At 37.9% G+C, this 15,738-nt stretch overlaps 1 protein-coding gene and 1 pseudogene across 1 annotated transcript in view; one reads left to right on the top strand and one right to left on the bottom strand.

Moving 5' to 3' along the window:
- The window catches only part of LOC112051072 (uncharacterized), a 25,391-nt pseudogene extending 15,437 nt beyond the window's left edge, over positions 1–9,954 (top strand).
- The window catches only part of LOC112051076 (putative phosphoenolpyruvate synthase), a 21,925-nt gene continuing 16,128 nt past the window's right edge, over positions 9,942–15,738 (bottom strand). Inside the window, exons 16-22 of the mRNA XM_052883596.1 lie at positions 15,313–15,541; positions 14,420–14,661; positions 13,714–13,862; positions 12,962–13,189; positions 11,968–12,157; positions 10,937–11,054; positions 9,942–10,180 (exon numbers count right to left, since the gene is read on the bottom strand). Of these exons, the coding sequence (XP_052739556.1) occupies positions 10,023–10,180; positions 10,937–11,054; positions 11,968–12,157; positions 12,962–13,189; positions 13,714–13,862; positions 14,420–14,661; positions 15,313–15,541 (1,314 nt within the window). The 3' untranslated portion in view covers positions 9,942–10,022. The remainder of the gene's footprint in view (positions 10,181–10,936; positions 11,055–11,967; positions 12,158–12,961; positions 13,190–13,713; positions 13,863–14,419; positions 14,662–15,312; positions 15,542–15,738) is intronic.

The following is a 15,738-nucleotide window of genomic DNA, read 5'->3' as shown; positions in this document are numbered from 1 at the left end:
CTCGATCTCGCGTTGGCTCGTCCCGACGCTAGGTGGCGCGACTTGTTTCGTAACGATTAGGGATTTAGAGAGGGGTAGCGATCAGTTGACAGGAACGACTTGCGATATAAGGCGCTCGTCTTCCAGTCGGCTTCAGTATGCTAATGGCGTTCGAACCGTCCACATTCTTGTTTTGTAATTCTCTAAGGGTTACTTGGGGCTAAAGGGGAGTGTTTGTTAACTATCAAAGGCGCCTTTAACCCTACACATAACGTTCACAAGTGCCTGACTCCACTCAAGGACTCTCGTTAGACATAGGTCTTCTTATTTTCGTAATCCATTTCTGAGTCTGCTAAAAATTTTTAATACAATTTTTTTACGTATTTTTGAAATAGACTGAAAAAAGCCGAATCGTTAAAAGTAGCGGAACCATGCTCTCAAGTGGCTTTCAACCTAACAAAGAAATTGGAAGAGACAGTAAAATGCCGGCCTATGCCGCGAAAATTGACTATGGCTATGAAAGTTAAGTATCTATATTCTATCGGTAAGTTATGTAGGTATACTTATTTACTTTGTAAGTACCAAACTTAGTTTGGGCTTGGTATATGTATAGGTGCTTGCGTATAAGTAGGTACTTACTAATACAATTCTCATTTATTGTTCTTTACACTACAGATCATATACACGATGCTGCAAATTATTTATCAGTTCACGTTACGAGACCAGGTAACCTATAAGCTCATTCAATATTGAAATGTAGTTCCAACTTTATTTCCATTCTAACAATGTCAGCTCGGAGTTAGTGACATAGTTCATTTTTTTATTTAGACAATTACTGAGTCAAAAACTATCTATCACCCCTAGTCCCGCGTTGAGCAACATATTGGGTAATTCTAAAGCACCGAAGCCTGATATAAAGGGCCTTGTAGGGTACAAGGCATTTTCGACCAAGTTTTAGTGTCCAGTATACCTAAAAGCGGAAATATATTTGTCTGACGTGTCGTGTCGCATCAGAACAGAATCGATATCATACATTTTGTATGACTAACGGTTTCAGATGTGTCGGATACAAATTGTATTCTGATTCTGTTCTGATGCGTCAGACAAATATAATTCCGCCTTAAAGGAGAGATGATAATGATCTGAAGTAATTAATAAAACAATGCGAAGTAAATTAAGAGTGTTCTTAGTCTAATATTTGTACTCTAGATGAACAAATAGAAGCATATGTTGCACTACTCAACGAAATGGAAGTAGCTGGTGATGCCCTCTTAATTGAAGGAGACATTTCAAAGTCTTATGTGGATTCTGCGGCATAGTAAGCTTAAAATAATACTAATATATAGGTACATATTTGTCTTTAAGTCAGAAATTCAGATGAAAACAGTACATCAATGGTAGATACGTTTCCTTGATACGCCTAATGACCATACTTTAAAGTTTCTACTCCTATACATCAATCTCGTCAAATGATATTACCTTTTCGTCACTTCCCAAAACTCCGAACCGTGCATTAAAAGTGCTTGATCTAACATCCGGCATTAGAAATAAATACCCTCATCTGTTAGTGCTATGAAATCAATGATAGATAATGTTTAGTGACACATTGCATATAGGTTGCCTAGTTAAATTGCGGTTACCTAGTTAAATTTCGGCTACTACACAAAAAATGCCAACGTTTTCCATTTTTTTTATTATTTACAAGTTAGCCCTTTACAATCGCAACTGATGGTAAGTGATGAAGCAATCTAAGGTGGAAACGGGCTAACTTGTTAGGAGGAGGAGGATGAAAATCCACACCCTTTTCGGTTTCTACACGATATCGTACCGGAACGCTAAATTGCTTGGCAGTACGTCTTCCCCAGAAGGCAAGCCACGGCCGAAGCGCCCACCAGCCTGACCTATTAAGAAAACCTCAATCAGCCCAGCCGGGGATCGAACCCAGGACCTCCGTCTAGTAATTCTACCGCACATATCACTGCGCCACGGAGGCTGTCAAAAAATTACAATCATTTTGGTTTACACCGGCGATATATTATAGGGAGCTCTACGCTCTCGACATAAACACTTCACGCTCTAGACATAGACTTATGACACTCTTTGTATTTTAGTCTTCGACAATTGATTACGTTTAAAGATGAAATAAACCTGCCAAATTCAGCTATGCAGTCACGTACAGAAGGAAAATTAAATGAGCTCATGAATACCGTTGTCCCGAGAGGATACAGCAAGTCAGCTATGACAGGTAATACTAATCTTGATTCTATCTTGATAATCTAATCTTAATTCTTCTCCTTCTTTAATACGTAAAACGGAATAGTTGCAATCTGATGTAATTTTGTAAAAGTACCCTCTTTCGCACGAGTTTTTTAACTGACGTTAAAAAGCGTTTAAAAATTCTATGAAGTTAAATGAAGGTCTATTTCCAACGCCCAAAATTGAAAATGCAACACTGCTCGTAAGTTTGTAGTGTTTTAAAAACACTGTCATGTGAACGCATACTTGGAAATGCATTTAGACGCTTTTTTGACGTCCGTTAAAAAAACTCTCGTGCGAATGAGGGCTAAAACGCCGGCCTCCGTGGCGCAGTGGTATGCGCGGTGGATTTACAAAACGGAGGTCCTGGGTTCGATCCCCAGCTGGGCAGATTGAGATTTTCTTAATTGGTCCAGGTCTGGCTGGTGGGAGGCTTCGGCCGTGGCTAGTTACCACCCTACCGGCAAAGATATCGGACGATACGGTACGATGTCGTGTAGAAACCAAAAAGGAGTGTGGATTTTCATCCTCCTCCTAACAAGTTAGCCCGCTTCCATCTTAGACTGCATCATCACTTACCATCAGGTGAGATTGTAGTCAAGGGCTAACTTGTCTAGAATAAAAAAAAAAAAAAACCTCAGAACGGCTTGATAAATTTGAATAATTATTTTGTAATTTTGTTCATTATTATACTCGTATATGAGTGGTTTAAAGCTGAAAGGACAGTAGTTTCCTTTTGTGACATAAAATCCTAGTGGCTTAGAAAGGATTTTTAATAATGACAGTAATGGGAAAATAAACTTTAAACGTCTGTTCAAAGAAGTTAAAAGAAGAACTTTTCACATGACGAAGTGGTAGAAAACAAAATTTTGTTTCTTTAACAAAATAATACTAATGGCTATTTTTCAGATGTCATACGTGAATCGTCTAAGCTTCTGGTTTCGTATATTATGCTTCAAGGTAAATTTTTAAAATTATGAAATATTTTTCTATCTGAAATATTATTTTGAGTATTAACGTTACGTGACTTTTTAGAACTAAAAACAGAGGCTCTTAAAGTGTTGATAGAGAGAATGGATGCAGTAGGACAAAATGTCTTGTTGCGTCATAGTACACTTCGAAAAACCTATACGGACGGTGCTGACTTGTGAGTAGAATAAAGACTTATCCTTCCCTTAATTATGAATTTTTAAATTGATTTTTATAATATACAATAAAAAAAGTCTTGCGATATCATGTCATACATATCTTTTTAATAAAGTATATGTAAGACAAACTTTAGTAAATATTCACAAAGTTATTTGAACAATCAGCTCTCTAACAACACACAACCCATCTATAACAATGCCAATCCATAACTTTGAACAATGTATTAAAATATTATATATATCTTTAATATGTCGAAATAACTTTATGCAAAACTGATTAAATTAATGACAAAGATGTTTGGAATCGGCATTCATCATCACACAAGAAGTACCTGTAGTAAAAAATACTTAAATAAATTAAAATAGGTAGTAAATGATCATTCTAAAAAAGCAATCGCTAAGATTTTGCCTCCGCGGCGACTAAAAAGACAAATACTTTAATTACTTAATCAAATTTAAAAAATATTTCCTACATTCTGAAAATGAAAATTTCGGTGTTTGAAGGTATAATAAAAAAATAAATTTCAGGTTACGGCCTAAAAATGCCGATCAGCTGCGAGTAATTAGTGCTGATCCGGTGGTGGCGAGGAAAATACAAATTAAACTTCAAAACCTTATATATTCTTGTACACCTGAAAAGTACCAAAGGGTTATGAATGGTATTAAACATTCGGAAAGGTTAAATATCAAAAATGGTTTAATATACCATGCTGTATTAATATATTTTTTTTATTTTACATTACAGACGTTATTGAGGAAGCTACACAGTACCTCGCAGTACACTTCTTGCAACCAAGTAATATATTCTTCCTGGCTATCTATTTATTTCATTGTGATAAAATTACTACCAATCTATTTGATTTTTTTATTTTTTTAGGAACAATTCAAATTTGCAAGTGCATGAAAGATGTATGCGTCCAATGTGAGCTTTGGTGTGACGAAATATTACGACGTGTGGCTCGACCATGTTACACATGCTCTCGACACATTTCTGCCCAAGCGCTGGTCGACTTGGCGGAGCCAGGGCAACAATTGCTCGTTAGTCCTACTGGTTCTCGAGCATACACTTCTGGTGTCGAGATATCTCTAGTGCCTTGTCTAAACAGCCAACAGAGCCCAGTTGAATGCTCATCCGTAGAATGTAAAAGAAATATAACACCTTCGTACTGTTTATATTCAAGTGCTTACCATCACCGCTATCCTTATAGTACCAATCCAGAAAAACTGCAAGCAGATCCTGATAAACTACTATCTAAGGGAGTATTTCCAAGCATTATTACATCGTCACATCTATTACTGGACTCCTCGGAGCATTTTGGTAATAATAATAGAATGCAAGTCGAAAAAATAAATTTCTTGGAAAGACGTGAACAACTTGCTATACCTGAAGAACTTAATCAAGATATTATTTCATCGCCGCCTGATTCCTTAAACGTTCCTAATAGTAGTTTAGATTCTTTTAATGCACCGTCATTTTTTACATCACCACCTACAATGGTTACTGAAACGAACTCTCAAAGAACACCAGAACAGTCGATGGCCTCTACGGTCTCCCCTAGAAAATTGACTGCTGTGAAATGTGGATATACTGCACGTTAGTATAGGGGTTTCTTTATTCTTTTATGTTGAATTTTAAATGTAATTCAAAATTTGTACATGATTAAAGGTGCATTGGTTTCAGGTGCTCCGATTGTAACCACAGATCAAATGGCCGATTGGCATGCAATGATGGTAAGTTTGGTGTGGAATATTGAAGCATGGCGTTCCTGGATTCAAGATAATATGAATCGAGGCGTGAACTATGATAGTTATAATGGGAATAAGTCACAAGGTTAGAATAAATGGCGATTATCTCATAACTATTTGTAGTAAAGTTGAATAATTTTATAAGTAACTACTCATGTTGTCATGTGATCATGTCATGTACGAGCATAAAGGTTTAATTTAAAATTATATAAAATTTTAGGAGAATCTTGGATTAGTTTTCAAAGAAGAATGGCAACAGAAGCACTCCAATGGAGACAATACAATAATTTCAGTCGTCAGCTGACGCTTCGCTTAGCTTTGAAATATAGAGATAAGAAAGTAAGTTGATTGATTTTCGAAATAGCGAAGTTAGAATAGTGGAGTTTTAACTAATTATAATTATTGCTTCGTTAGAAAGTATATAGGATACTCGGGTTCCATGGTTCATGATATCGTTGTTTCCTTCCATCAGATAGTTTCTCCAACTCGGGCTACTGTTAAAACTGAAGCATATTCAGAGTACCAGAAGGAGATGTTGGAAATTATTGACATCTTTAATCGATGGACACGATGGTTGACTACAGTCGTAAGTAACATTCATTTATATTTTGATTTTTTTCTTTTCAAAATACAAATAACATGAAAGTACTAAAATACCTTATAACAACTTTAAAGGTTGCATATCCATTGCCACCTTTCTGCCCTTCTTTATCATCTTTACTTTTAGCCCCCAACGTAAAAAAAGAGAGATGGTTTCATATTAACGTGTCTGCCATTGACGTGTTCTCTGTTGTATCGTAGCTTCTAAATGAATGAACCAATTATGATGTGGTTTTTATGTTTGAAAACTGACGTGATTGAGAAGGTTCTTAGATATAATTTAATCAGCTCATTTCCTATTTGACAAAAAGGTCTTACTAATTATTACAGATCCGATTAATTTCGGTACGGTTATTGTTACTTAGATGGTTTTTCCAAAACATGATAACCTGGAGCTGATGTTTCAGCATCAAATATATAATCAAGTGTATATAGGGATTTTTTATATTATTCGACCAATTATATACCATTATCTTAACCATATTTTTTTTATGGAAAAATGTAAAATAATAATAACATGTGCAGATAAAGAAAACCGATGCAATACCACTTCAAGTAGAGTCTGAAACGTCAACGACTAATTCGTAAGTTATCAACGAGTGATACCGTAAGCAATCGCCGATGCAACTTTTTGTTTTTTTACAAAACCATTTACTAAACGATCCAGATATTTCAGTGCGTAATGTTACTATAGGGGTACTAATTAAGTGAATGAAATGGTCAATGACCTCTAAAATCGCTATACGAACAATCCCGCTTATCTCGGGATATGAAATGTCAAAACATTATAGAATCGCTATTAAGAATTCGAGAGAAGAATCGCGAATTTAAGAGCGCGCCGAGTATTTTTGGCAGATGCAAAATAGGTTTTTAAAGCAGCGCGCTCTCTATGTGCGTACGTGTTAGCCCTACACGTATGTGTGCGTGCAATACACCACTACACCAATATCAGTACACCAATACAAATACACCAATACAAATACACCAATACCAATACACCAATACCAATACACCAATACCAGTACCAATACAAGTACCAATACCAATACCAATACTCCAATACCAGTACCAATACCACTTACCATAATATTGTGAGATTGTAGTCAAGGTCTAACCTGTAGAAAATATATTTTTTTTAAAATTGTAAGTATTTTTTTTATTTGTATGTTTTTTAACAAATAGTAATGTCCTGCATACAATCCTTAACGCGTAGCAGTCTATTAGAAATATTCTTTGAACGTAGGCAATGGCTGTATTTCAAAAAGGAAGTGGAAAATAATATAGAAGACTGGAACAGATATAACGGCCAGTTAAAATGTTCCTGGGAGAACAAGTCAACTATATCGGGTAAGATCTTTCCGGCTTTTTAATTAGCTGTAATTAAATCTACTAAGAACTTAAAAATAATGAAAAAAAAAATCTAATGTTACAATTGTTACTTAATACACATAAAACATAAAAACACTACGTTTAACTTAATATAACAAAAAGGACATGGGTACAATGTTATTTTTCAATTTTTTCAATTTTACGAGTCTTTGAAGTCGGTACAATATTTTTGTTAGAAAGATTTTATTGTACGAGTCAAGTAAACAGTAAACATGGTTACTAGGGACGTCGTGGCGTGAGCCAGGCTCGGTGTGGGTGATGAGTGCGTGCGGCGCCGTGCCCAGTGGCGCCGTGGCGGCTGGCATGTACGAAGGCGAGGTCATCTGGATCGCCAGGACTACGCACAGGTGATTTATATTAATTTTGTTCAATGACAACTTATAGTCTAAGATCCGTATTAGAAACGACCTTCACCCATCTGCTTATTAGATGAAAAGTGTCCTTATATCAAATATAGTAAGTTAAAAAATATATTGCGTATAGGTAGCATCTGCAAACTATGTGATGCTAGATGCTACCTATTGCTACCGATACCTATTATATTATATTATATTTCTCATATTATTGCGAGGAAAATATGAAAAAAATTACACTTTATACCTAAATACTTCATATTTTAAATTACATTTTATATTGTAGCTTGAACCTACCTGCTACCTCCCAAAGCGACCACTCGTATTGGTTTGCGGGTGCTTTATTAACTTTCAGCAAGAAATGAAGGCCAATCTTGTAGAATTTTGATATTGTAGGCTAATGCTTGACTGCAATAACGCTTTGTAGTAAGCGATGATATGGCCTATGGTGGAATTGCTTTCCTAAAAGCTGCCTTCGAGTATATTCCCTTTTAACCAAAAGATACCGACACAGGTGGAAGCATTTCAGATCTTTGAAGTCATAGTATCAGCTATATAGTGCAGATCTCTGCGATGCCCAAGATTACTCAGTCTGAATAGAAGAGTTAAACTTACGCTTAAGCCTTGCATATAGAAGATTCAATTGTGATGGGCGAAAGATATACTCATAGAAGATAATTTTATTTTGTCAGAGGTCACGTCCTACCGGCAGCATTACATCCATCGAAGCATTGCTGCATAGTGTATAGCAGTGGCTCATTATATCACTATACTAAATATCAGGTATATATTACAAATCATTGTATACGCAGAAGAGAAAAATAGGTTCAACTTCTATTTACTCACTCCTCATAGTTCGATAGGACGACACACTGTCGTGAAGGGACACGACAAACGCAGGACTAATAGCTCTACCAGACCCAATACGAACCGCTTCCTAACTTCAGAACTTCCATACTGCTATTAAGAATTTAATATAAGAAAAGCCAAATAAGTTTGTCATTATTGGCCTGACCCCCTGAACCCTGTATATTTTTATTAACTAAGTGACTGAGATTAACGAGGCAGTTTAATAATTAATTCAAGTAGGTAATTTACTGTCGAGCCTTTGCGACAGCGGACGACTAGTAACCCGCACTGCCAGAAAGCGATCCACTGTTTTGCTCTAAGTTCTGCGTTCTGCCTTTGGCGATCCTAGTAATATATGTATCTACGAGTTAACCTTATAAAAAGAAAGAAAGAAAGAAAAGTGCGTTTATTTCGAAATTATGCCACACATCACAATATCTCCAGTACAAGAGGACATCCAGGACAATACCCTGCGAAGTGTGGCATAACCCAGAAAATGGCACAATGCTACGTCATAATTTTAATTAGGATACGTAGCGCTGATTTTCAGTTGGAACCACAGATTGGGTAACGCCAAGAACACAGCCAAGACAACCTTATAATCCTGTAAATAAAGTAATACCTGCACTGACATTAAACTGAAAAATAAACTTAATAATATAACACCGCGCAGATAGCAGGCAGCACGTTCTAACTGCTTGCTCTCTCTACAGCGGTGACAGAACACAACATTCAGAACGCTTAAAAGTCTGAGTTTTCATCCATTCATTTTGATCAACAGGTGATGTGCAATGCGGAAGTATCATGGGCGGCGTGTCGCGCTACAGAATTAGCGCGCGAGGGCAACGTGGGCGGTTTAGACACGATAGGCGATCGGGCGGTGCGAGTGGCGCAAGGGGTGTACGTCGGCAGGGTGCACTACCGCGGCTCACATCTCGTGGGCGCCGTACACGCGCCCATGTATTGCTGCCACGTTGTCATATTCGGTCGACCGTTCGCATTCAACTGTTACGAACTACTAATCCTATCACAGAACCGCAAATAGATTACGTTTGATTTCATAGAACAGTGTTCTGGGTTAGGTTTGAACTAAATTATGGTCTTCCAATGGATACATGATTTTTCTTAGAAGTATTTAATTAATATTGAGAGATTGAAAATTTTATGGTTAGCAATTTGCTAGACATTTTTCTAGATGTTTTATACTAATATCCGGAGGATATAATCTAGGATTAATGTTGGCTTCGAATTATTTTTTCCTGCCATAGTGCATTCGTATGCAGGCATTGGGATACTCATGAGATATATTTAAATTTTACATAATTATGTTTGCTTATACACTGAGAGGCACAATTATCCGCCCACTTTAATATACTCGCGTCATATTAAAGTGAGCGGATAATTGTGCATAATAGTGTTATGAAAATAATTATAAGTATACTCGTATCTCTGTAATTTATTTGGAATGGTAATACAGCTTTCATTAATGTTTGACTTGTACGAATTTTGATGAAACGTCCGGATTTATTCGACTTCAGCTTAAAATTTGAGTATTTACTGTCAGATGTTTGCATTTTGAACGATTTTATTTTAGATTTGTTTTGAAATGAAAATAAATAAGTATATTAAAAGAATATATTTTCATTATTTATTAAAAATATCAATAGTTATGAGCAATTTCTTTGTCTTTATCTATCAGCTACTATTTGGAATCAGTTAGCTCTTCCACACTAACCCTGACAGTCTCCACCAGCCCCTCTACTCCGGACAGTCGCACGGAGTCGCCCGTGGTGAACAGATCCGTGGCGTGCGTCGCGCCCACGATGCACGGCAGACCATACTCTCGCGCTATCACTGCGCCTGTAAAGAGGTGAGGGGACAGAATAAAATATGTACCATAATATGCGGGCGACAGGGGAAAAGACTGCGCGGGTGTGAAATCATGCGTGCGGGAAAGTAATGTGTATCAGTCGTGGGTTTTCAATCATCGCTACACGCCCCCCGGCCCGCGCGGAACATCGGTAGTGTTGCGAACGAAGTTGCCAAGCTATAGAGGCTACAGTCATTAAACTCGTACATTAATTATCGTTTTTTAACTGTATATAAATGGTAAGTAAATGATAATATTCTAAGTGATGATTATTTTAAAAGGGCAGCAGCTATGTTTCTTGGTTTAATTGAATCATTCAGTCATATAATCATACAAATAGACGAAACTTAACGTAACAAAAGTGCTTGTAAGAGTAAAATAAACGAATATAAACTTAATTTATTGGTAGGTACTATCTTAAATGGACTGGTGCTGATGCAATTGCTGTTGGATCAAGAGTCGGATACAGAAGGCAGTTATTCTTGAGACGGCGCGAATTGTGAGGAGTTTCCTCACTCAGATGTCAGCGGGGGGGTTGAATTATTTTTTATAGTGTTTTTTTATTTTGTGTTTAATTAACATTGTTAAAAATTTAAAAAAAAGGATAAATAAATAAGAGATAAAAAGTAATAATGCTTAATATCATATTTTGTGACTCAAATACTCTGTGTTCAATTCAAATGTACCCTCATTTCATTAAACCATAGATAGTTTAACCAATATAATGGATATTGCACTAAAATTACCGTGTGATATGAGCCCTCCTAGTTCCGTAACTATGCCGGATAGCAGCGGGAAGTAAGGCGACCAACCGATGTCCGTCGAATGCGTTATCAGTACATCTCCCTGCTGCAAGTGGCTTATCTGAAAAATATGATAGGTAATTAAGATTGTCGTATCTTGTGAAGGTTTGGAATTAGTATATTAACGTGGCTATAAGGCTTCTAAAGTCAATTACTTGTTTTATTCGGTAGGTACATTCTCTAGGCGACTGAGATGTGACAAGATGTGCTAAGTAGGCTCCTACCTATTTGTAAGATCGTGATTTTAAAGAGAATACTTTATTGCTGATCCAGACTTAGCGTCTTACTGCTTAGTGAAATATGGTTTTATACCTATTAAGCATTATGGCACGCCATCTCGTATTGAACAGTTTTAGGTATAGGCCGAGCCGAGGTCGCCCTGAACACGGGGATTTGGTTGCACAGTAAACGAAAACATATCCCAGCGTGACAGCGTGGTTAAAAATAGCTGTGCAGTTGGAATATTGCAGGTGTCGGAAACGGGCTCAGAAGCGGATTTAAAAGGGCAAAAAAATATATTGAATGAAAGTTTGTCAGGTCTAACAATTCCCACCAAGAATGTTACCAATAAACCCTTGAAAGGCAGAGAATAACCTTGAGTGAAATCCCGGACTTGTAACCGAAGGATGTAGGGTTAAAGACGTCTTTTAAAACTAGGTAACACTCCCCTTCTCCACTTAAGTAATTCTCCCCGCCTATACCAAAATAATTCACGAAGGATTATCCAACCAAAGGTGTGGACGGATCGAACGCCATGACAAGAATGAGCTTGGCCGCTCAAGCGGTTTACCTTTAGTCCCCACCTGACTCACGGAACATTTCGTACTATCTCGGGTCATGACGACACGAGCCAATGTGTTGTAATGTAAGAGCGGACTCTAACTTTGGCGCATATTACACCTACGCCAAACCTCTCAAAATTCGTAAGACCAAACAAAGAATTTCTTAGTAACACCATAAACAATTTCAAATACCTCTGATAAGTCTTTAACAACGCAGGCCCTCGCGATGACCTCTCCGCCACATACAGATGTCGCTTGTAATCTCACTTCACCGGCAGTGACGTGTGGTTTCTCTGTAGCGAGTGGTTGCGGCCAACCTTTGATGACTTCGGAGAACTTCAGCCTACACCACCCTGTGTAATACTGTTGGCGTTGGAATGCTCTGCAATAGGGTAGAAGAAGAAGAAGAAGAAGAAGAAATATACTTTATTGTACATTAAAAACAAAAATAAACAATAACTTATAATAACACTTAGAAACTAATGTACAAATGGCGGTTTTATCGCTAAAGAGCGATCTCCAAGGGTAGTTGACTTATATCAATAGATGGTCCAATTTAGGTACACTCTTGTACCCCGTATCATTAAAATTCAAAAAATAGAAGGATTTTATTAAAATCTAAATAAGTGAATAAATCAAACTAAATAAAAAGAAATAAATAAAATTAAAACCCAAGTTTTCGAGATAAATCAAGATGGCGTCCATAAAGCAACTATGACATGACATCGCAAACGTCAAATCGATTATTGCATTGAAAACGTCACCAATCCGCCATTATTACCCATATTAATGTTGCATTTCTTGGGAGAGAATGAATATTATTTCGAAAGAATTAAAGTAAATTCGTAGATTTGTATAATCAAAAATAGTTTAAAAAAATATTTTCTTTTATTTCCGCCAGGGTACAATGACTGATCCTGGGCTTCATACAATTTTGAACCATCTCCTTTAATATAGTGCTTCTTCCCTTTTTTCAAGATGGCGGCCGAGGGACAAGGGTGGTGACCCCACAACCTTGAGGTTAGGCTTCTATTGACCTCCCACACATAAATTGTAACCTTTCAATGGACTAATAAACAATATTAATTTCGTGTAATACATGGAAATATATCGATATCAAATAATAAAAATGGCTACTAATAATGACTCGTACTGTCGGAAAACTAAAGGCAATCTGAAGTCTTACTTTTTCAACAAGGCTGGATCTCTGGTGGTGATGTAATCCCTAAGTTCGTTGACTCGGAAGTAAAACACCAAGTCAGGATGCGGTAAGAACCAGTTCCGAACCAGCACTCGACCGAGGTTCAGAGCTGCGAGGCGTATTTTGTGCACAGCGAGGATCACGTGCGCTTTGGTACCCTCGCGATGACGAACCGCTCGATGACACAGAGGAAGTATCCATCGTAGGACTTTTCTACAAAAAACGATTAAACACCTAGAAACCTGTACGACACATTGCTTCTACGGATTCTGAGAATTGGGGGTTTACAATTCATCATCATCATCATCTCAGCCGATGGACATCCACTGCAGGACATAGGCCTTTTGTATCGACTTCCAAACATCACGATCCTGAACCTGAGCCGCCTGCATCCAGCGAATCCCTGCGACTCGCTTAATGTGGTCAGTCCACTTGGTGGGTGACCAACACTTCGCTTTCTAGTGCGGGGTCACCATTACAGCACCTTGGATCCCAAGGTGCTGTAATGGTCGTCTATCATCGTCTATCATCTTTCTATGTGCCCATAAATGAGAAATCTCGCATTGTTTGTTACGTAACATAAGACTAAGTCTGTTGGGTCCGGTCTAGGTAGAAATTATGGAACCACGTGTCGTATAAATATTATATGTACGACAAATCCAAAATGTTACTGAAGTTATCGTTAACATATATGGTCGACTAATATTTAATTATTAATTTACCATTAGAAAACCTACCTTGTGTTCGATTTTTTAGGTGTTTTCAGAGAAGCAATGATTTCATGAAGAGTTTTGTGTTGGTGCTCTTCTCTGGTTGGTTTTATGTGCTGAAGTACTTTCATCAACTCTTCCGGTACTAATACCCACGGTTTCGTTGCGAGATCAAACTACAATAGAGAAAAGATTTAACAAGAATAATATCCATTATTGTTTCTAGTATACACAGTTCTGTTCCCGGATTTTGTCACAAAATTAATCTAAACTATTTGGGTATTTGATACTGTACTGTGTACTGTGATTTTAAGAAGTGCTGAAATTTTACGAGGTGATACTTTTAAAATTATCAAACCAATTTATTATAAGCTCTTTTTTATTATTCTTGACAAGTTAGCCCTTGACTACAATCTCACCTGATGATAAGTGATGATGCAGTCTAAGGTGGAAGCGGGCTAACTTGTTAGGAAGAGGATGAAAATCCACACTCCTTTCGGTTTCTGTTCATCGTACCGGAACGCTAATTCGCTTGGCGTCTTTGCCGGTAGGGTGGTAACTAGCCACGGCCGAAGCCTCCCACCAGCCAGCCCTGGACCAATTAAGAAAATCTCAATCTGCCCAGCCGGGGATCGAACCCAGGACCTCCGTTTTGAAAATCCACCGCGCATACCACTGCGCCACGAAGGCCGTCAAAAGCTTACTGCATTGAATCTGTTTCTTTGTTACTCACTTCCATAATAGCTCTATGCCCATGCTGGTCCAAAAATTTGCAAACATCGTCGTATACATTCTGCAAATTGTTTTTGAGCCACGTCATGGCGGTATATGGATCCTGTTTTTGGAATTCCTCTATTTTCCCGGAATCTTCCAATTTGCATGCAAGTTTGGCCAATGCGTGAGGCACGTCCGCAGACAGTACGTCTCCTGAACTGAACAATCTCCCAATGTCATAACACGCCTCAGGTGAAAAATCTACAAAATATTAAATGAACATTTACTCAATATCCATCTCATGTTTATGTTATTAGTTAGTGATAGCCCAGTGGATATGACCTCTGCCTTCAATTCCGGAGGGTGTGGGTCCGAATCCGGTCCCGGGCATGCACCTCCAACTTTTCAGTTGTGTGCATTTTAAGAAATTAAATTTCACGTGTCTCAAACGGTGAAGGAAAACGTCGTGAGGAAACCTGCACACCAGAGAATTTTTAATTCTCTACGTGTGTGAAGTCTGCCAATCCGCATTGGGCCAGCGTGGTGGACTATTGGCCTAACCCCTCTCATTCTGAGAGGAGACTCGAGCTGGGCAGTGAGCCGTATATGGGTTGATAACGACGACGAGGTGGGGTCAACATGTCAACCTTTTTCATTCCGTACGTCAACTCATCATCTATTCCTCTTACGTATTATTCGCTTTTTTATACGCTCTCACATTCCACCTTTTTAACATTATTCATATCCTAATTTACGTTTATACGTGGTCACGCTGACCGGACGCTAACCGTCGGCGCTGAGAGCTACGCGTTATTCTGAAACGTTCCCTAGGAGTTCATACATTTCGTCTGTCAGCGCCGACGGTCAGCGTCTTGTCAGCGTGACTCTAAAACCAGCCGTAGTTATGATTACCTAGTCCTTGTGTTCTATCTTCCAGCAACACAGTCATTGCTATAAGCTGAGTGAAGGTGCTGGCTGCACTCGTTGTGCCATGGTTGCCCGTGAACCTCTTCATATCTTGTTCTGCAACTGCTATACTATTGAACAACTCCAGTGGATCGTCTGTATCGGTACTGTTCAGGTTCATTTTATTTACCCGCTTGATGGTATCATTCATCGCCCATTTTGAAAATATCATGAACTGTGAAACGAAAAATTGTGCTATATTCACGTTATATAAAACTGAAAGGAGAGGGGATATGGGGCTTAGAAACATCAAGTTGCTCTAATGCGGGTTGGCGGGCTTAGTTGTAGTCAAAAATTAGTTAATTTCAATTAGGCCTAATTTTAGGTTTATTTGATAAGGGTGAGAATAATTGGTCGTAATCTTGAAATTAA

The sequence above is a fragment of the Bicyclus anynana genome, chromosome 1 (genome assembly GCF_947172395.1).
Source record: "Bicyclus anynana chromosome 1, ilBicAnyn1.1, whole genome shotgun sequence".
Taxonomy (NCBI): domain Eukaryota; kingdom Metazoa; phylum Arthropoda; class Insecta; order Lepidoptera; family Nymphalidae; genus Bicyclus; species Bicyclus anynana.
This window is presented reverse-complemented; position numbering and strand designations above follow the sequence as displayed.